Source organism: Bubalus kerabau, chromosome 11 (assembly GCF_029407905.1).
Source record: "Bubalus kerabau isolate K-KA32 ecotype Philippines breed swamp buffalo chromosome 11, PCC_UOA_SB_1v2, whole genome shotgun sequence".
NCBI classification, from domain to species: Eukaryota; Metazoa; Chordata; class Mammalia; order Artiodactyla; family Bovidae; genus Bubalus; species Bubalus kerabau.
In genome coordinates, this window is record NC_073634.1 from 100,521,913 (window position 1) to 100,542,827 (window position 20,915).

At 49.2% G+C, this 20,915-nt stretch overlaps 1 protein-coding gene across 3 annotated transcripts in view; it reads left to right on the top strand.

Annotated features, from left to right (window-relative positions):
* RALGPS1 (Ral GEF with PH domain and SH3 binding motif 1) overlaps positions 1-20,915 on the top strand; it is a 295,892-nt gene that overhangs the window by 16,664 nt on the left and 258,313 nt on the right. For 2 of the 3 annotated variants that reach the window (XM_055541187.1, XM_055541185.1), the window contains exon 3: positions 18,208-18,329. In XM_055541187.1, coding sequence (XP_055397162.1) covers positions 18,273-18,329 — 57 coding nt within the window. In that variant the 5' untranslated portion in view covers positions 18,208-18,272. Of the gene's footprint in view, positions 1-17,272; positions 17,410-18,207; positions 18,330-20,915 lie in introns of those variants that run through there. The other variant, XM_055541186.1, reaches the window with a different exon arrangement.

Sequence of the window (20,915 nt, forward strand, 5' to 3'; positions counted from 1 at the left end):
AGGAGGTTGCTGGAAATACTTGGTTTAAAGGTAAGAGGACGTGAGAAAACTGAGACTGGCAGATAAGTCATTTTCCCAAGATCACACAGCAAGTAAGTGGCCGAGTTGAGTTTTGACTCTAGGTTAGTCTAGTTCTAGAAATGGGGTTCCTCTTTTCTATGCTTTTGAGTCTGTTGAGAAATGGATTCCATGGGCAGGGCTGCAGCTACCTACTTGCTGCCTATGCCCTCAGAGGGACTGCTCAATTTCACGGATCCCAGGGGGTCTGGGCAGAAATGCTCCTAGCCCCTGTCATGATAAGGGGACCAGAGGGCAGGGGGTCCTCTCCCCATGTCTCAGCAGGAAGATCACAGTGTGCCAGCCCGTTTCACGTGGGTCCCCTTGAACAGAGGCTAGAAGTTGTCCAGGCTCCCCAGTGCCGCCATAGCTCGAGCAATCTGCCGTGAACATGGGCTACGTGAACCCGCACCCTCCAGGTGGCAAAGACACAGGACAGCTTTGTGGGGGCCTGGCCAGTGAAAGAGGGAAGCCAAGCTTCACACTTGGAGCAGTGGGTCCTTTGAGGCAGGATAGAAGGAGAAGATGTATAAGAACTTTAGAGAATTCCTACGAGGATGCAATTAAAGTTTACCAGAGGCTTGCTGGAACTAAAAAACATGGCTTTAATTGGTGGTTTGGAAGGTCCAGTAGAAGAAATGCCTCAAAACCCAGAAAAATAATAAAAAGAAATGGAAATAATTAACTAAAATGTGAGATGCTGTCCGCAGGGAAAGGCCTTGGAGACCTTATCCAGGGGACCTGGCATGGAGTCATGGGAGTTCCAGAAGGAGAAAAAAGAATAGATGGAGGAGTAATAGGAAGACAATAGAAGAAAATGTCATTGAATTGAAGAAAGATTTGATTCTTCAGATTAAATGGATCCTTTCATCCCACACAAAAACCAACACTCAGACCTACTTTCTAGTAAAAGTCCTAAACTCCTAGAAGAAAGAGAAAAATCTTAAAATTTTGTAGGAAGAAAGAACAGATTGTTGTCAAAGTAGAGAGAATTAGGCTGACATTGGGCCTCCTATATGCAGCCCTGGAGACTGGAAGACAGTGGCCCAGGGTCTCCAGACTGTTCAAGGGAGAGGGCTGCATTCCTTGCTGTGCCCATTGAGTTGTCACTCATGGTCATTGTGAAAGAAAGGCATTTCACACATGTGAGGACATAAAGCATAAGTCATCTGGTAAGTGTGCCTGAGGGAAATGTCCAGCGAAGTTCTCTAGCCTAAGGACAATTAGAGCAGAGTTCCTGGGGTGGGGGATGTGGAGAGTGAGGGGGCAGTGAGCGGCAGTGCACCCTTTGGCTCATAGAGACTAATCTCACAGGATATTGCTACTATGACGTGGAATTTTTATTTTGTGTTATTAAGAACTTTTAAAATAGAGGAGAGCTGTATGAGAAAGCATAATAGGCTGAAAATTCTAAACCATCTCTGTAAAACCCAAGCCTGTGGGAGAATGGATAGGAGAGTTGGGAAATGAGTGTTCCACTTTTAAGAGACTTAAATAAACACAGGGAAAATAAAAACCAAGGCATTGTTATTTATGTGTGTTACAGAAGGAGAAATAAAGGCTCAGTTTTGACTTTTGGGGATCAGAAGGTGTGTTAGGACTAGATTTTGTCACATGTAATAGATAACCCCGGAATAACAATGACTTAAACATGTATGAGTTTATACTATTTCATGAAAGAGTAAAGAGGTTGGAGTGATGGAATCAAAGTCACCACAGAGCCAGGTTCCTTAATGTCTCAGTGCTCTTGCTGCCATAGCAGATTGCCTCCTGACTCAAAATGGCTGCTTGAGCTCCAGTCATCACATCTGCATTCTAGAGGCCAGAAGGAGAAAGAGGAGAAGAGGCATGCCCTTTCACATACTTCTCAGAAGTCTCACCCAGCACTAACATTTACATCTCACTGAGTAGAGCTTAGCCACACCGAGCTACAAGGGACCATGGGGTATGCTTAGCTAATAGGAGTTTTCTTGCTGGAGAAGTAAAGGAGAAAGAAAGAAGTTGGGACTCTGCCTCAAAAGAGCATCACTAGCAGAATGCAAATAAAAATAGTTCTGTTTTACCTTTTTAAGTGGCAAAATGTTAACAAAAATTGATAAAACCAATGTTAGCAAGTGACTGAGGGAAATGAGTGCTCCCTTACACTGCTGTTGGGAGTATGAATTGTTCTAACTTTTGGGGAATATAATCTGAAAATATTGAATGAGTATTAAATATCCATATCTGTCAGCTGAGTAGCAAGTCCTGCAGAAGCCCCAGTGCAAAAGGCAGTACAGAGCTGTTTTCTGCACCGCTGTTTGTAGTGGCAAAAAGTGGAAGGGGTGGGAACCCCCATCAGCCACATATTAGGCATTTATTAAAAAGCAAGAAGGCTGAGCGCCAAAGAATTGATGCTTTTGAACTCTGGTGTTGGAGAAGACTCTTGAGAGTCCCTTGGACTGCAAGGACATCCAACCCGTCCATTCTGAAGGAGATCAGCCCTGGGATTTCTTTGGAAGGACTGATGCTAAAGCTGAAACTCCAGTACTTTGGCCACCTCATGCGAAGAGTTGACTCATTGGAAAAGACTCTGATGCTGGGAGGGATTGGGGGCAGGAGGAGAAGGGGACGACAGAGGATGAGATGGCTGGATGGCATCACTGACTTGATGGACGTGAGTCTGAGTGAACTCCGGGAGTTGGTGATGGACAGGGAGGCCTGGCGTGTTGCGATTCATGGGGTCGCAAAGAGTCGGACACGACTGAGTGACTGAACTGAACTGAACTGAAAAAGCAACCAGATCTCTCTCTCCACGTTGACGTGAGGGAAGCCTGTGATACATCATCAGGTTTAAAAAAAACAAATTGCAGAATAATTTATCTCCAGCAGTGGTTGCAAACTGGTGACCAGTAGTAGTGTGTCCCAGGCCAGTGCTAAGTGCTTTTTACATAATTTTCTTCTCACCGTGAACTGACAAGGAAGGGACTATTGGGTCGCCTCTTTTCAAAGGAGGAATTAGAAGCACAGAGACTAAGTGACTGTCTTGCGGTCACCTAGCCAATAGGTACAGGGCTCAGGAAGTGACCAGGCCTCCAGAGTCTAAGCTCCTCCCAACTCTGCTACCCTGCCCAGGAGCACTATCTAGTCTCCCTCTCCAATGCTTTTATGGCCAACTCAGTGTTTTCCAAATGTTCAAAATAGAGTGGTGCAGTTAGCCGCTGGACCCATCTGTCCTCATTCCAATACACCTGCAGCTTTGCCAGTGACACAATCTGCGGGGCCCCACAGGCCTTTGTGGTTCGACCTTGGCTTCTGGTCTGAGTCCCACTTAGTTGCATGTATTTATGTTGCTTGGTGGAGAAGGCAATGGCACCCCACTCCAGTACTCTTGCCTGGAGAATCCTATGGACAGAGGAGCCTGGTGGGCTGCAGTCCATGGGGTCACTAAGAGTCGGACACGACTGAGCGACTTCACTTTCACTTTTCACTTTCACGCACTGGAGAAGGAAATGGCAACCCACTCCAGTGTTCTTGCCTGGAGAATCCCAGGGATGGGGGAGCCTGGTGGGCTGCTGTCTATGGGGTCGCACAGAGTTGGACACGACTGAAGCAACTTAGCAGCTGCAGCATGTTGCTTGGCACAAAAACTTGGAGGAAGACACTCCTGTCTGCCCAATGGGATTACCTAAGTGTGTGGAAGGGGGTCGGCTCTGGGAGAGGGTGGTTTCATGGCTTTTTATTTGTACACCCCTGTTGGGTTTGGCTTATGGCAACAAAGATACATTATTTTTGTAGTTTAAACAAAAGTACAATAAAGTATAATTTAAAATGATGAAACATCAAGAAACAACCCAGATAAATTACTACACTTTCCTTTTTGTCGTTTGTTTCTTTTGAGGTTGTCTTTATAAACATCTGAAAGCAAGGAGACTGGAGTTTTTCTTTTTTATAAGATGAAGGTTCAGGTCATCCATTGTGTTTGCTTCTGACACCTTCTGTGTTTGAACATCTCATTCTTGAACCAAAACATTATAACAGGAGCAGCAGTGGTCCTCCCTGATCAGGAGGAAGTCTCTGTCCTGATGTAACCTCAGAGTCAGACATGGGAAGCATGTGGAGGGAGGGTGCTCAGGAAAGGGCTTGTGAGCCCCAGAAGCCATGGGCCGCTCCTGATGCTGCCGGCGTGACCCTCTTGCTGGACATCTTGGGGAGGCAGCTGAGCACGGCCACAGCTGTGAAGCACCGGGAAGGATGAATGTAATTTAAGACAAATAGGATGAGTGCTAAGAGGCCTGGGCGCTCTAAAACCCTGTAAGAGGAGGACGCAACATTGGGATCCCAGCACAGGTCCCAAAGGAAGTAACATTGAGAATGAGACTGGAAAAGAGAGGAAGGAGGAGAAGGAGGGACGAGGAAGGTCTAGGGAGAGAACCAGCCCCTGAGCACACCTGGCTGTGGGGGACGGGGTGGGGCGGGGGCTGCAGAGTGTGGCCACTAGTCTCCTCCAGCACCCTTTTGGCACGTGTTCTAGCCTGCACGTCCTTGGCTAGAAGCCACTTCCAAGAGGCCGGGTCGGGGAGGGGTGGCAGAGGGCCTGCACACGCCCAGCACCGAACACGTCCTCCCCACCCCAGGCAGAGCCTGTGACTCTAGGTAGGTTGGGCACTTGTCAGCCCCCCTCCTGCCCTCATACCAGCTTTCCTCAGTGACCTTGCCTGCTGACCCTCTCCTGGCAGGACCACAGCCCTGGCCACCTGGGATCAGGGCTGGAGGGATGGTGAAGGCAGGTCTCAGCCACTTTTAACTTGACACCCCTCTGGGTGGTAGCTTCTGCCTGAGTCCTCCGTGAGCCGAACCGAGCCCAGAGTGATGCTGCTTCCCCTGCCCCTGCCCCAGGAGTTGGCATCCCTTCTCCCTGCGTCTCCCACCCTCCTCAGGCTAGCAGGGATCTCTCCTTGAAGTCCACTGTGAAGTTCAAGTGTCTGTCCTGGTGGCCTAAGCATTGCAGTCTTGCCCGGACCTTGCACCTTCCTGAAGTAGACTAGGGTGGGGGAGTCGTTTCTTTGTTTCTATTGAGAACAAGGCAGACTGCTGGGTACTGTGCTGGGGACTGGGAATAAAGTAACAGTGTTTAAGCTCTTACCCCCTGCTAGGCGCTGTGATCAACCCTCCACAGAGAGGACCTGGGTTCAGGAACTTAAAGCTTATAAAACGCTTAGACTGCTGCCTGGTACCCACTGCTACTCCTGAGTGCCAGCTGTTGCTGTTCCTGGCCCTCATCATAGCCACATGGGGGGCGGACAGTCCTGTATCCCCACTTTACAGAGGCAGAAACAGGCTTAGAGGGGCACTTGCTTGCCATCACATAGGATTCAAACCCAGGACTCTCTGAGGGTGAACGAGTGGATGTGACTCTCACCTTCCAGGGCTCATGGTCAAGCAGGGAGATAACCCGGAGAGAAGATGTCCTTGCCAGAGTGACGAGTGCCACAGCTGGTTGAGCAGAGGGCTCACGGAGCGGCCTGGGGGAGGGGCCTGGGGGTGGGGTGGGGGAAGCCCAGGAAACCCATTCCAGGCAGCACCCTTGTCGAGATGGGGAGATTGTCACTTCCTCCCACCTGTGGGATGCACCTTAGTTTCCCTGGGGCTTCAGTGAGGAGGCACTAGTTTGGTGGTCTGTGCACATGATCAGTTAGTGGTTAATCATCTGAGTATCTGGATGTGGCTTCCCCTCCCAGCCAGACTCCTGAGACCTTGTCCCCCAGGTGGTCCCATGGGGAAGACCCCTCTGCCTCCAAGCTCAGTGTGACCTGAGGCCCTGTCCCTCTACTTTATGAACCCCCAGCCTTCTTGGGGACATATGTGCAGATGGCCTGGGTTATAGCTCTGCGTTGCTTACCTCGCCTCTCCGTTCCTGTCCCTCGAGTGAATGTTCTGCTGCCCCGTAGAAAGGCTCCGTTGCAGTCAACAGAAAGGAATGAAACACCGTCATAGAACTGTGATTGAAAATCCCAAGCTACATAAATCCCACCATGACCCTGACACCCCAGCAAAACTCCTTCTGTTGCCCATTTCCTTTCCAGTTCCTGTCCACAGGGCAGGTGGGATTTTACACGGCTATTATGCATCTTGCCTCTTAAACCTCGAGGTAGTTGGAAATGAGATCGCTCAGTTAGGAGATGACCACCAGGTGGCACCAGAGCACCAGACATTGGACTCCAGCCTCCCACGTCTGATCCCTGTCAGTAGCGCATCCCCGAGGTGCTTGTCTGTGGAGGTGCGCTTTCAATTTTCCCTCCAGATGCTGTGTTACTCACACATGCGTCGCCTACTTATTTTAGAAGAAGTTGGGCGGTACTGGAGTGTACAGAAAGCAGAAAGTAGCAATGCCATACGTGACGCCTGTGAGCACTGACGTTAAGACGCGAGCGCACGAGTGTGTGCTTTGTTGTTCGGTGCTTAGTCGTGTCTGACTCTTTGGAACCGCATGGACCGTAGCCCACCAGGCTCCTCTGACCCTGGGATTTCCCAGGCAAGAATACTGGAGTAGGTTGCCATTTCCTTCTCCAGGGGATCTTCCTGACCCAGGGATCGGACCTGCGTCTCCTGCATTGCAGGCAGATTCTTTACCACTGAGCCACCAGGGACGCCAGCGACTTGAGTACATAACCTTCTGTACTTTCGTATGAGTGTTCAGATGTAGATGTAAGTATTTCAAAACATGTCCAGATGTCATTTTCTCAGTAATCCCTTCTCAGACCACTGCCCCCATTTAAAATTGTAAACCCACCCCTTCCCCACTGTGTCTGTACCTGCTCCTTGCTATACTTCTCTCTCTTTTATCACTAGCTTATGTGCCATATGTTTTACCGAATGCTTTATTTATTGTTGGTTCCCCCCACTAGAATGTCCCAGGGGATTTCTGTCTGTTTTTTACTGCTTTATGCCCAGTACCTAGAATAGTACCTGACACATACTAGACTGTCTACCAAATACTTGCTGAATGAACAAATGAGTAAGAGTGAATATGTCCTGAATCTGCGGGCATCTTTCTGTGTCTGTAAATACTGCTCTACTTGCCCAAGGCCGCTCTGCAGAGCGTGAGCCAGAGCTCTGCAGGGCTTCTTTCTGTTTTAAAGATTTCTTTTTTTTAATGTGGCACATTTTTAAAATTTTTTATTGAATTTGTTACAGTTATTGCTTCCGTTTTTTGTTTTAGTTTTTTGACTGAGAATCACGTGGGATCTTAACTCCCCAATCAGGAAGAGTTGGGGGCAAAGTCTTAACATTGGAAGGCGAAGAGTTGGGGGCAAAGTCTTAACACTGGAAGGCAAAGAGTTGGGGGCAAAGTCTCTGCATTGGAAGGCAAAGTCTTAACCACTGGACCTCCAGGGAAATCCCATGGGTGGCTTCTTTCTGTATTAACAGGACTTCATCATTTCATGCAGCATTTCGGAACCATATCCCATTTACTGACTGACTTTCATCTCTTTCTTGATGTCTTTTCCTATACAAATGTTTCAATTTTAAACATAGTTAAATCTGCCAATAAATTCCTTTATTTTCTAACTTTTTATCACCCTAGAGAGGACTTCTTCACCCCAGGATAATAATACTAATAAAAAAGCATAATGATTTGTGTTTCCTTTGGTATTTTTCTGGCAGTTAATCTTTATCCAAACTATATGGGCTTCTCAGGGACCCTGGGGTACTGCAGTCCCAAGGGCCACCAAGAGTGAGTGACTGAACAAGAGCAACAGCAGATGCCAGGAGCAGGAATCCTCTTGGCAATGTAGGAGACGTGGGTTCAATCCCTGGATCGGAAAGATCCCCTGGAGGAGGAAATGACAACCCCCTCCAGTATTCCTGCCTGAAAAATTCCATGGACAGAGGCGGGCTACAGTCCTTGGGGGTGACAAAGAGTCAGAAACGACTGAGCGCACACACACACATCCTTATAAATGACCTTGATAAAATTTTAAACAAATTCCCTCTCAAGTGAATAGCAAATTGCCTCATCAACATTTATTGAATAATCCATTCTTCCCCACTGTTTGAAATGCCATCTTGACCAGATAGTAATTCTCATGTATAATTGATCCTATTTTCTGGACTAAGTTCTGTCCTGCTGACCATTTATCATCAGTGTGGCTTCCTGGAAGGACAGGTCCCTTTTCATTATAATTTTTACTTTTTTTGAAAACTTCTTGGCTGCTTTTAGTTATTATCCAGATGAAGTTTTAAATCAACTTGTTGAATTCCAGAATGAGTCCCCTTAGGATTTAGAATGAACTTTCATTTTATTTATAAATCAACTGGGGAGAATTGATGTCTTTATAATATCTTCTCCTTATTCGGAAGGAGTGAAATGTCTCTCCTTTGATTTAAGTCTTTTTTTTTTTTGTCTAATAGTAAAGTTTCATAATTTGCTTCAAATGCTTTTTGTACCTTCCTTTTACAGTTTATTTCTATGTATTTTCTTTCTTAGTAGACCCTTGTGCCATTACATTTTTCTAGCCAGTTATCGTTTGGATAGAGGAGACAGTTCGTTTTGTGGCCATGTGTCTAATGTTCATAGCTTTCTCTTGGATCTGATTCCATTTGCTTCAAACTTTCTAGGCACTTTTAATTTCTGGTTTGTCATTGTCATCATTCTCTGTATTTCAATATTATTAATACAACAGATTTCACATTGTTTCTTGTTTTCTCATTTTGGCAAGATTAGGAGAAGGGAAGTCCACAAGTGTGTGAACCTCGTTCATTGTCTTGAACCCATATAGTTTGATGTGAAGGTGTCATTTTCTCCATGCCCTTTAGCACTCCCCCTCCCACCTGCCTTTGCCCTTCAGTGTTCTCCACAGAATGTGGAAGGCCCTGGAAGATGACTTAAAACTCAGGGGGTGTTTCCCTGAAGCCCCAGCTCACATCGCGCGGAGGGATGAGCCCTCTGTTCCTTGTAGGCTTCGTCCCGCCGCCACTGCTATGCCCGCCCCTCTTCTCCAGCCCTGTCTTGCCTGCCCTGGCTTACTCTCCGGAGACAGTGTCCTTTCTAATCTGGTGGGAAGCACCAGGCTGTCCATGACGGTCAGGACTCAGTGGTATTTTTCAGGAAGGACCAAGGGTGTGGGTGTCCTGTCCCACCAACCTCCTCACCTTGAGCTTCTGAGGCACCTGGTCAGAGGGGAAACAGCAGCAGAGGACAAAAGACCCTCTCTGTGAACCGACCTGTGCCTGGTGCCCACTGCAGGGCTCTCTGGTCAATGCCGGTTGAAGCAAGCGATGGGCTCCCAGTTGCTTGGGGCCCCTCCCACGCTCCTGCACTCGCTCCATGCCGTGGACTCTCGCCTTCCTCTGGCGCTGCAGTGCGCAGGGCCTTACAGGTGGGAGTCAGAGCCGGCTGAGCCCAAGCGGAGCCCCATCCACCCGTGGATCCCAGAGCAGCAGTGAGAGGAGGGAGCCCTGAAGAGGCGTGCCACCTGCGGCACCTGGCGATGCTCCCGACAGACGGGGTCCAGTCAGTGACCTGGCCGGTCCCCAGCCACACCAGTGCTTCCTCTGCCCTTGGCAGGGACTAGGAGGAAGGCAGGGTCCTGCTGCTCCTTACAGGAAACTGCCCTCCATCCCATCCTCCGTCAACCGTAGATGGTGTGTGTTTGGCCCGCACATAACAGGCGTAAAATACCCAAACCTCCAGGCCCCAGAGCACAACCGTCAGATCATGGTTTGTGTGGGCAATGGCAAGTCCCTGGCATCAGGCCTGGTGGTGGAGCTTATGTGTGTGCGTTGGGGGGTGGCCTATGGGGTGGGAGGTGAGGGTGTAGGATCCCTTTTTAAATTTATCTTTTTATTTTGAAGTAATTTTCTACACAGGGATTTGCAAAACTGGGCAGAGCACTTACACATACTCTTCACCCAATCTCCGTGTTAACTCGCGTAACCACAGTACAGCATCAGGTTAACCTGGTGAGTTAGTTCAGGTGCCACACTGTGAACCGACTGGCGGCCTTTTCCAGGTTTCATCATTCCCCCCCGTTGCATATTTTTCATTCACACTCCTCCCACTGCCTTACCCTCGGGGTGATTTCTCGCGTCTCATACTGAGAGCATTATTGCCCTCGCCCAACCCTGCCCCCAGGAGAATGACAGTGGCGGTTGAGGACTGTTGACGCCAGTAAGAGTTGTGGTTAAAGATGCAGTGCCATGGCCGCTTCTCACGTGCACCGTTCTGTGCATCCCTTCAACCGTCTGTGCCCTCGGCACCCCGGTTCTTCCCATTTCACAGATGAGGAAAGTGAGGCTTGGCCAGGTCAAGCAACTTGTCCAGGGCGCAAGGTCAGTGATGGGTGAGAACGGAGATCCTGGTTTATCTATTCTCTAAGCTATAGAGGTGACCTGCTCCTTCTCCCGCCTGAGAGCTTGCTCTGTAGCCGTCCTGTTCTTAGCTCCTGCCGGTCCTACTGTGGTTGTGGCTTGTCAGCCTCTTGGAGGTGGGGCTGTTGAACCTCAGGCTGTGTACACACACACACACACACACACACACGTGTCTATCCGTGTGTGGCTGTGTACACACGTGCTGCCCCATACTGTGTGAACATGTTAACTCTGGGGGACAGGAACTAGGGGTGGGGTCAAGGGGACTTTTCTTGTTTATTTTACCCCTTTTTATCCAGTTTATATAATTTTAGCATGCACATGTATTATTTTTATGTAGAGAATTCTGGAAGCCCTTCTCCCTGCCAGGAGTGGGCATTCCTCGGCTGGACTTTCTGAGGACGGATGGCCCTGGTTGGTTTCTGCCTCCCTGGTCTTGGCACACAGCGTGTGAGGGGTGGGGGCCCTCGGTCCGTGCTGTCGTCTTCCTTTGCGGGGGTGGCCCCACGTCAGCTCCGTATATGTAGGGGCTGCCCTTCCCTAGGGGGACGCCCTGCCTGGTCCTTTTCTCCAGGTTCGCTCAGTTTCACAAGTTTTCTCTCGTTTCCGTCTGTCTGCGGACTCTCAGTCTGGAACCCAGCCCTCTTGCCCGGCACGACCACTTTCTCTCCCCGCCGGGGGCTCAGCCGCAGTGGCCCTGGGACACAGCGGTGCCTCCTCAGCTATCTGGCTGGCCCAGCCCACTCTCTGCCCTCAGTGAGGAGGGGAGATGTGGGATGTTGAACATGTGGTGGTAGCTTGAAAGGGGTGGTGGGGGGTGCAGGCGGGACATGGGAACCTGGCCCAGAGGGATGGCCTCTCGAGCCTCACGTGCTCACGTAGCCAGGGCCTCACTTTGAAAGCCGCCAGACAAAGCTGCTGGCCAGGAGGAGGCTGGGCCAGCTTGGAGAGGGCCGGGGCAAGGGAGCCATAGTGCTGCCAGCCCTCACGGGGCACCTCTCCTGGGCTCCTGGCAGGTGGTCCAGCTCTAGGGTGATGGTGACCCCGGGGGAGACCTCTTGATAACACAGAACGGAGGTGCCGAGGCGTCCAGAGAGAGGAGAGAGGGAGAGCACACGCACTTGTTGCTCCTGACGTGGTGTGAACCGTTGGCTGTGGGCACAACCCTCTTTGCTTCCGTCCCCTGCATCTTCGGTTCAGACACAGAAGATGGAGCGGCTGTGGCCAAGCCTGCGGAGGAGGGCAGGGCGGCCACGCGAGGAAGCGGGCTTGGACACGGGGCTCAGGGTCTGCCTCTGAGCTTGTCCGAAACAGTTGGAAGACAGCACTCTCTTGTTACCGAGTGTTCCCGGATGTGTGTATTTTCTTTGAAACAGCCTCCACACGCTCAGGAAAAAGTGGTTTTTCTGCCTTCTCCCCAGTGGTCTGCAGCAGACTGTCTCCTGTTATTTCCTTGGTTTTCTGAACCTGAGACGTTGAAGCCTGGAAGGAAACCAACCTCCCATATGGGACTTGCCCTTCCCTCTTTGAGAGCCCACACACGCGAGACCGGAGTCTGTCACACAGAAACCAGAGATGCGGGCGGTTCTGTGGTTCTGATTCAGCTGCCACGTTCCTGCGAAGTTACATCATGAGAACCGCGTTTCCTGCCTGCAGTGCTTTGTTTCCAGGGAGCTTAGCTAGTGAGCGAGCGTGTGTGCGTGCGTGTGTGAGTATGTGTGTGTGTGTAAGAGGTGAGGGAGGTACAGGGAGGGTGGGGAGATTGGGTTTGTCTGGCACAGGTCAGCCTGGCCAAACTTAGCAGGGTGGTGCCCTTCCCTTGGAGAAGGCAATGGCAACCCACTCCAGTACTCTTGCCTGGAAAATCCCATGGACGGAGGAGCCTGGTAGGCTGCAGTCCATGGGGTCGCTAGGAGTTGGACACGACTGAGCGAGTTCACTTTCACTTTCATGCATTGGAGAAGGAAATGGCAACCCACTCCAGTGTTCTTGCCTTGAGAATCCCAGGGATGGGGGAGCCTGGTGGGCTGCCATCTATGGGGTCGCACAGAGTCGGACACGACTTAGCAGCAGCAGCAGCAGCCCTTTCCTTGACGCCAGACTGCCTCCGTGTCCAGCAGGGGGCGCAGGCAGGCAGCTGTGTGAGAACATATCTCCAAGTCACAGCATAGTTTCTCTCTCTGAAACTCCGTTTTCTCATCTATAAGATTTTTTTTTAATGCATTTAAATCCTTAGCCAAAGCTTGAAACAAAGTAAATGTCTAATAGATTGTCAGGATGACAGCAGTCAGACTGCAGTGAGCTCCTTGGGGGCTGGTCTGACTCCCCTGCACAGGGCTTGGGGAAAGAGTCACCAAGTTTACTGAAGGATCAAGGGAGTGACCAGGAGGCAAGATGCTGTTCCTGTGGCTGTAATCTTGGGTCCATCTGTTAAAGCTGACTCCGTGGGGACCACTGCCTGGCTTATTACACCCGGGTTAGTCTAGGATGGGCAGGGGCTGGAGTCAGGTGAGGTGGGGGGAACCTGCCCCCTGTGCTCCTGGCACTCTGGCATCTCGGTGTTGTTTCACACCTCTGAGCTTCTGCACATGCTCAGAGTGCCCACAGCCCACCCTTGTCTGAAAACATGCCCACTCATCCATTTAAGACCAGCGTAATTGCTCTTCTCAGTGGTGTCTTAAGCCCCCAAGGTGAACCTGTCTGTTACACCAGGTATCCTGAGAGTAGCTCCCTGCTGGTTTTCTCCCCCCACTACCCTGCAGGACCCTGGAGGGCAGGGGTGCGCCATCTTCGACTCTGGTCCCCAGAATTGGTCCTCCAGGTCTCAGTGGGGTGGGGGGGGGAGGTGTTGAGCCAACGAATGGATGGACTTCTGAGCACCAGGTGGCTCTTGGGCCACCATCTATCCGTTCATAAGGGCTCCAGAGGTAGAAGTCATTCGTCCTTGATTCCTCTCTTTTCCTCTCCCCTCATGTGCAGTCCATCAGCAGGTCTTATCTGTCTCACGTCCAGAACCCCTCCCAGATCCAGCTCTTTTCCCTGGGGCCAGCAGTCTGAGCAGTCCCATCTCTTACGCCAGCTGGGTTTCACTGCCCATATTTCTGGCTTCCCAGCCAGGTTGTTTTTTTTCCCCAGCCAGTTTTCTGCACTGTAGCCACTATGATCTTCCAAAACAGTGAGATCGGATCTTGTCAGTCGCCTACTCAGAAACCATTCCTAGGCCTCCAGGTAAAACCCAAACCCCCCACCATGGCCTGCAGGGCCCAGCCTCTCCACTGCCTCCACTGACTGACCCCCAGCTGCAGCTGTCTTTCTCCGTCACAAACCTGCTGAGCTCCTGTGCATCTCATGGGCTTTGCGCTCGCTGTGGCCTCTGTGAAGAACACTCCAACTGGTTTTTATGGCTGACTCCTTCCTAGGACTCCAGCTCAAATGCTGCATCTTCAGAGTCCTTCCTTGACCACCCTGGCAAATACCATCTTCCACCCTATTTTATTCCTTGAAGACCCTCAAGATCTGAGTTGCCTTCTAGGTCCACATGTGGTTTCTGACTTCTGCGCTGGGATTTGAGTTCTCAGGGAGCAAGACCCGTTCACTTTGTGTTCCCTGCATCTGGAACAGGGTTCTTGACCAGCTTTCCTTGAATTTGGATGGGAAAAAATGACATTTTTATTTTCCCTGACTTTTAACTGAAGTTTAGCATCTCCCTCAGTTATTAACATAGATAATAAATCACAGTAATATTTATAGTACCTGGGACTTTGTCACCAGTAAAATCATAGCTACTTCCATGAAGTGAAGTGAAGTGAAGTGTAGTGAAGTCGCCCAGTCATGTCTGACTCTTTGCGACCCCGTGGACTGTAGCCTACTAGGCTTCTCCATCCATGGGATTCTCTAGGCAAGAATACTGGAGTGGGTTACCATTTCCTTCTCCAGAGGATCTTCCTGACCCAGGGATCGAACCCGGGTCTCCCACATTGCAGGCAGACGCTTTAACCTCTGAGCCACCAGGGAGCTACTTCCATACCACGTAGTTATTGTGGGCACGCACCTCAGAAGCTCAGGAAACTGGGCTTCCCTGATAGCTCAGTTGGTAAAGAATCTGCCTGCAATGCAGGAGACCCTGGTTCAATTCCTGGATTGGAAGATCCACTGGAGAAGGGATAGGCTACCCACACTAGTATTCTTGGGCTTCCCCTGTGGCTCAGCTGGTAAAGAATCTGCCTGCAATGCATCCAGGTTTGATCCCTGGGTTGGGAAGATCCCCTGGAGAAGGGAAAGGCTACCCACTCCAGTATTCTGGCCTGGAGAATTCCGTGGACATATAGTCCATGGGGTCACAAAGAGTCAGACATGACTGAGCGACTTTCACTTCACTTTCACCTCAGAATATTTATGCTTGTGACTACTTTGAAATTATGGTTGTTATTAGATCCACAATAGATCTTGCTATTTAATACAATTATATATATATATATAAAACCTTACCTGAAGAAATATATATATATTCCTACATTATAAATTGCTTTGAAAATAATAACTGAATTTTAATATAATTTGCTTCATGCATAGTCATGTGTATAATTGGTTTCCTGTGTAATTTTATTTTATTCATTTAAAAATGTCTCTGTGAGAAGGGGCCCATAGCCTTCACCAGATGGCCAAAGGGGTCCAAGGTACAAAAGATGGTAGGAACTCCTGGCTAGAACAAGGTGCACACGGAGTAGGAGCTCAGTGAATGAATAGATGGACGGGTAAATGGATGGTGCCCATCTTCCCTGGTGAGGATGAGCCCCTGTGTGTTTTCAGGGCTGGGTGTCAGTGGCTTGGCATGAAATTGGCCTAACCCTAACTTTGAGGCCAACAAAGGTCCGTCTAGTCAAAGCTATGGTTTTTCCAGTAGTCATGTATGGATGTGAGAGTTGGACTATAAAGAAAACTGAGCACTGAAGAATTGATGCTTTTGAACTGTGGTGTTGGAGAAGACTCTTGAGAGTCCCTTGGACTGCAAGGAGATCAAACCAGTCCATCCTAAAGGAGATCAGTCCTGAGTGTTCATTGGAAGGACTGATGCTGAAGCTGAAACTCTAATACTTTGGCCACCTGATGTGAAGAACTGACTCATTTAAAAAGACCCTGATGCTGGGAAAGATTGAAGGCTAGAGGAGAAGGGGACGGCAGAGGATGAGATGGTTTGATGGCATCACTGACTCAGTGGACATGAATTTGAGTAAACTCCAGGAGTTGGTGATGGACAGGGAAGCCTGGCGTGCTGCAGTCCATGGAGTCGCAGAGTTGACATGACTGAGTGACTGAACCGAACTGAACTTTGAGGAAAAACTTACCTGATCAGTCTTTTCTTTCTTTCTTCTTTCTTTTTTAGTATGAAAATTATCAAGCGTTCAGGAAAATTGAGAGACTGATACAAAGAACTGTTGGTGAATGGCAGTTGTTAACATTAACATGTATTTTACAGATACATTTGAAAGTATGTTGCAAATTCACTTCGCCTCTAAATTGTCAGGTGCATCACTTAAGGATAAAGCCCTTCTGCTCCTTACCCTCCATATTGTTATCACTCCAAAGAAAGTGAGTAGCAGTTCAGTGTCATCTAATGTCCATATTCAGCGTTCCCCAGTTGAGCCTAAGGTGTCATTTATAGCTCAGCTTAGTTCTTTTGAGTGTTCTGGGATAAAGGAGGGCAGGGAGGAGGCCCACTGGCTGTGGTTGAGGAGATGGTTGAAGAAGAAGATGGAGTGGTTTGGGGACATATGGGGACAGAGCCCGGGTTGCATTGACCTCCTTTTTTGATTGTTGACTTGTTTCCTGATGGCACAGGGCTCTGTGATGGGCTGAGGGCTCCGGGATGATAACAGGCAGTCCAGATTGGGCTGGTACTTTCTTCTTTCTGATCTACCCCCAGCCCATCTTTCCCAGAGACTTCTGGGTTTGCCCGTGCTCCCCAGAATGGGTTTTCTCATGGGCAGCACAGATTCAGCATGTCCTAAATCAGATTCATCATCTTTTCTCACAAACCTGCCACACCGCCTCTGTTCCTTTTCTCGATGAGGCGCACAGCATCCTCTGGTACCTCGAGCCAGAAGTCTTGCATCCTCGGCCGGTTCTCTCCTCCCCCCATCAGTGTCTGTTGTGTTTCTGTCCTTACTGCCTCTCAGCCTGTGTGCTTGTCTTTGACATCACTGCTGCCACTTTAGCGCAGAGGCCCCTTGTCGCCTGCCTGATAATTGCAGTTGGCTTCCAGGCGGCCCCTTTGCCTTCTCCTTTCCTGCCCCCATTATGTCCTGGGCTCTCTCCTGCTAAAAAGCTGGTGGTGGCTACAGCGCTCTGACATTTGCTGATGTGATAAATGCCCTACTAGGGGCATGCGCTTATTGGCAGGTGAACAGTGGTTCTGGTTTGAGTGGCTCAGGTGTGATAACCAGGGGAAATGATGCTGGACATTTGAGCTGGGTCCTGAATGATGATGGTTTGGTGGGATGTCAGGGCACAGGTTATTTAATCTCTCTGGGTTTCAGATTCCCCACATGGAATACGGGAGTAGTAGCAAGACCCACCCGAGGATGTCATGAGGGTTAGAGGAGTTACTGGAGGTAAAGCGCACGGCCCGTGGTGAGACTTCTGCAAGTCTTAGCCAGTATTCATGTTGTTATTGATGAAACACTCTGGTACATAGGGAACATGGTAGATTCAGTTTGTCTTCGTCACCTGTCTTCTTGTATAAGCATTTTATTTTAATAACAGTCTTTATCACTTCAGTTTATACCATTCCATTATAAAAATGTTTAATTGAAGAGAGGCTGTTTCTTCAAAAGTCTAAATAAGTAGAACATTATCAATTAATGTACAGTGATACAGCCTTTAGGACTACGTAATTCTTCCATTTTACAATAATGCTTCCCCTTTAAAAATTTGTCATGGTTTGTCACAGATTTAAAGTACGAGGCACCTAATGCTGAGAAAGGATAATACAGCGTACGTAATGTAAGTGAACCAGATCTTTTCTCAAATATCAATTCTTTCTAAAGCCCTCCCAAATTTATGTGAACATATTTGTTTCATAAATTAAATATTTTTTGTGTTGTTAATTTTTAATATTCTAAAAAACTTAAAAATATATTCCCTAGCTGTTATAAGCAGTTTATTTTAGCATTTCACCTGTAAGAAACACTGATCTGTATTCTTAAAATGATTTCTTAAAAACATTTTCATGATATAGTCCAACATTTAATAATAAGTGTGAAAATAAAGTCTCCAGTATATTAAGATTTTATCCCTTGATTAGTTCACGTTATTTCATCAGTTGAATTCCTTGAGATGTGTAAGGCGGGTTGGTCCTTTAGAGGACGGTAGACTGAAACAGAGGTCACAAACTCTGGCACCTGGGAGGGCCAGGCAGGCTCTCAAGTGGCCGCCCAGGCCAAGTGCAGTCTGGAACGCCCCTAGGAAGCCCTTCAGTACGAGGAGCAGCGCTGCTCAGTCCAGCTGATGGCCATCACACAGGAAAGTGGACCCAGTGCCACCAGGAAAGTCAGAAACCCAGAATTCTATGTGAAACCTTTCCATTTTAAGTGTTGGTGATTAATTTCAAAAAATTCCTAAAACCTGCACAAGCCTAACAGACCACATTTGTGGGCCATATTTAGCTTGAAGACCATAGCTTGTAACCTTTCTTTGAGGGTATCCTCTGGGGTCATGTGCTCGAGTCCAGCACAGCTCTCTCCCAGGGTGGGATTAGGTTGGATTTGAAGGCTGGTTTTTATGCGCGCCTTTGCCTTGCAGGACTTCTCCAGACAGGTTATGTCACCGACAGAGGCTGCCCTGAAGCTCCTTGTGGCCTGGAGACTATGTACAAGAGGAATGGTCTGATGGCTAGCGTGTTGGTCACCTCCGCCACTCCACAGGTACGGCGCTGGGAGGACGGGGCAGGCGGGGAGGGAGCTGTGGGGAGGGGCCCTTGCATCTGACCCAGGCCCCCTGAGTCGAGGCCTGGGGGCTGCAGGGCTCCGTGAATGCCACCATTCTTAGCCTTCCTGAGGCCTCGGCCATGCCAGACGTGAGATTTGGGAGGCAGTCAGCCTTGAGGATCAGGTTGTTTTCTGAAGTCGTTCTCTTCAAAGAAAAGCAAATACCTGCCCCGTCCAGTCGTAGCAAGTGCCACATTCCATTTTGGTGGCAAGAAGGGATCAGACCTTCCCCAAGCCAAGCCGCGGCTGATTATAAGTAAGTCGCACATTCCGGGATGAAGTCAGACAGAAGGGTTTCCAGCTGGCCCTGTGCTCATGTTTACCTTGCTTAGGAGGAAACGGCCGTAAGGGCTGGTGGTCGAGAGTGGCTTGGGCTCCGGCCCCTGCCCTGGGGGTTTGGGAGTTTGGTTTTCAAGTTCCATAATGGACCGGAGGTGGGCAGAGGGCGGGGTGTCATCTGAGGCTCGGGGAGTCCGTCGTGTCAGATGTGTAACGCCAGGCTCCTGTGACAAATGGGCAAGAGGGGAACTCTGAGTTCCGCGCTCAGTAGGCCCTCCCAGTCGAGTTGGGCTTTTGAAATGAGCCTGTGCAATCAGCTAGAAGTCACAGGGGTTAATCCATTGCTTATCACCCTTTTAAAAAGATTCCTTAGTTTGATCTGTGGTTCTGAAAGCAGACTTACGGGTACCTGTTAAAATTCCCAGATGGCGCCAATATAGGTTTAAATAAAGTTACTGCATCATCATCACCACCACCACCGCCACCACCACTGAATGTATCTGGGGCAGCTTGTGATTAATAAGGCCCCTTGTATGAGTGTGTGTGTTTGGGGCAAGTGCAATGGGGTGTTACAGCAAAGTTATAAAACCTGAAATTCCAGGAATGGACTCTGGTAACTGGAGGAATCAGACTTCCATTTCCATTTACAGTTTACATTCCATCTAGGGTAAAACTTCTTTCTTTTCTAGTCTCTGTTTATACATATGAATCGGAGAAGGCAATGGCACCCCACTCCAGTACTCTTGCCTGGAAAATCCCATGGATGGAGGAGCCTGGTAGGCTGCAGTCCATGGGGTCGCTAAGAGTCGGACACGACTGAGCGACTTCCCTTTCAATTTTCACTTTCATGCATTGGAGAAGGAAATGGCAGCCTACTCCAGTGTGCTTGCCTGGAGAATCCCAGGGATGGGGGAGCCATCTATGGGGTCGCACAGAGTTGGACACTACTGACGTGACTTAGCAGCAGCAGCAGCATACATATGAATCCATACACATAAAAGTGTAACCACACACATACATGCTGTATATGTGTACATATATATCTATATGAATATGCACGTACATGTGTATCCAGAAAGTGGTGAGTGCTCAATAATATGTGTCAAATGAACCTATGAACGAATACATATCTTATTGAAGTGCTCAATACATTTTGGTGACTGAGTGACATATTTATGCAGATACACACCCATAATTTAGTGCTTACTATATACTGGGCGGCTATATTACTATATTCCCTGGTGGGTGAGACGGTAAAGCGTCTGCCTGCAATGCGGGAGACCCGGGTTCGATTCCTGGGTTGGGAAGATCCCCTGGAGAAGGAAATGGCAATCCACTCCAGCACTCTTGCCTGGAAAATCCCATGGACCGAGGAGCCTGATAGGCTATAGTCGATGGGGTCGCAAAGAGCCGGACACGACTGAGGGACTTCACTTTCACTTTCATATACCGGGCACTTTTTTGGTGCATTCCACAGGCATGATCTCATTTAATCCTCACAATAACCCCAGCAGGCACGGGCTGTTGTTTCACCCCCAGTTAATAGGTGAGGAAACTGAGGCAAGGAGTGGTGAATGAACTGACTTCAGATCACACAGCTGGCGGAGATTGACAGCCAGGCCTCTGTGACTCTGGAGCCGCTGGTCCCAACCACGATGACACGACACTCCCTGGAAGAAAGTCAGCTGCATCAGCTGCTCCAGGCTACTCCGTGGGAGGGGATCATGGGCGTGCAAACAGGTTTATCGGTAGCCGCCAGCTCGGAGTTCGGAGTTCGTGAGACTGAGGGATCAAATAGACGGCCAATTCCAGAAGCATTCAGGATTAGTCTTGATTACTTTTCAGAAGTTCAGCACACATTCTTCTTAGGGGAGAATGTCCCATCGAAATAGCCATCCCCTCACCCTCCACTCCCAGGTCCCTTGAAACAGTGTCACCCAGGGAGGGGATCCTGCCGGCTGCTTTGTGCGCTGCATTTTATACAAGTGCCACAGCCCAGGGAGCAGGTTCTAATGGTGCCCTTTTACGGATGGTCGCTGAGGCACAGTGAACTGAAGAGGTCAGGCTGCAGCTTGCTTGGAGCTGGCATTCTAAGCAGGCCTGTCTGATTTCAGAGCTCAGAGCATCCTAAGATCATCTTAGAGATTTTGGTATAGTAGACTCGTTTGTAAGCCTTTAAATGACACAGGACTATTGAAGTCTACAGGTTTAAGTTTCAGCTCCTCCTTGTAACCTCACATTTTC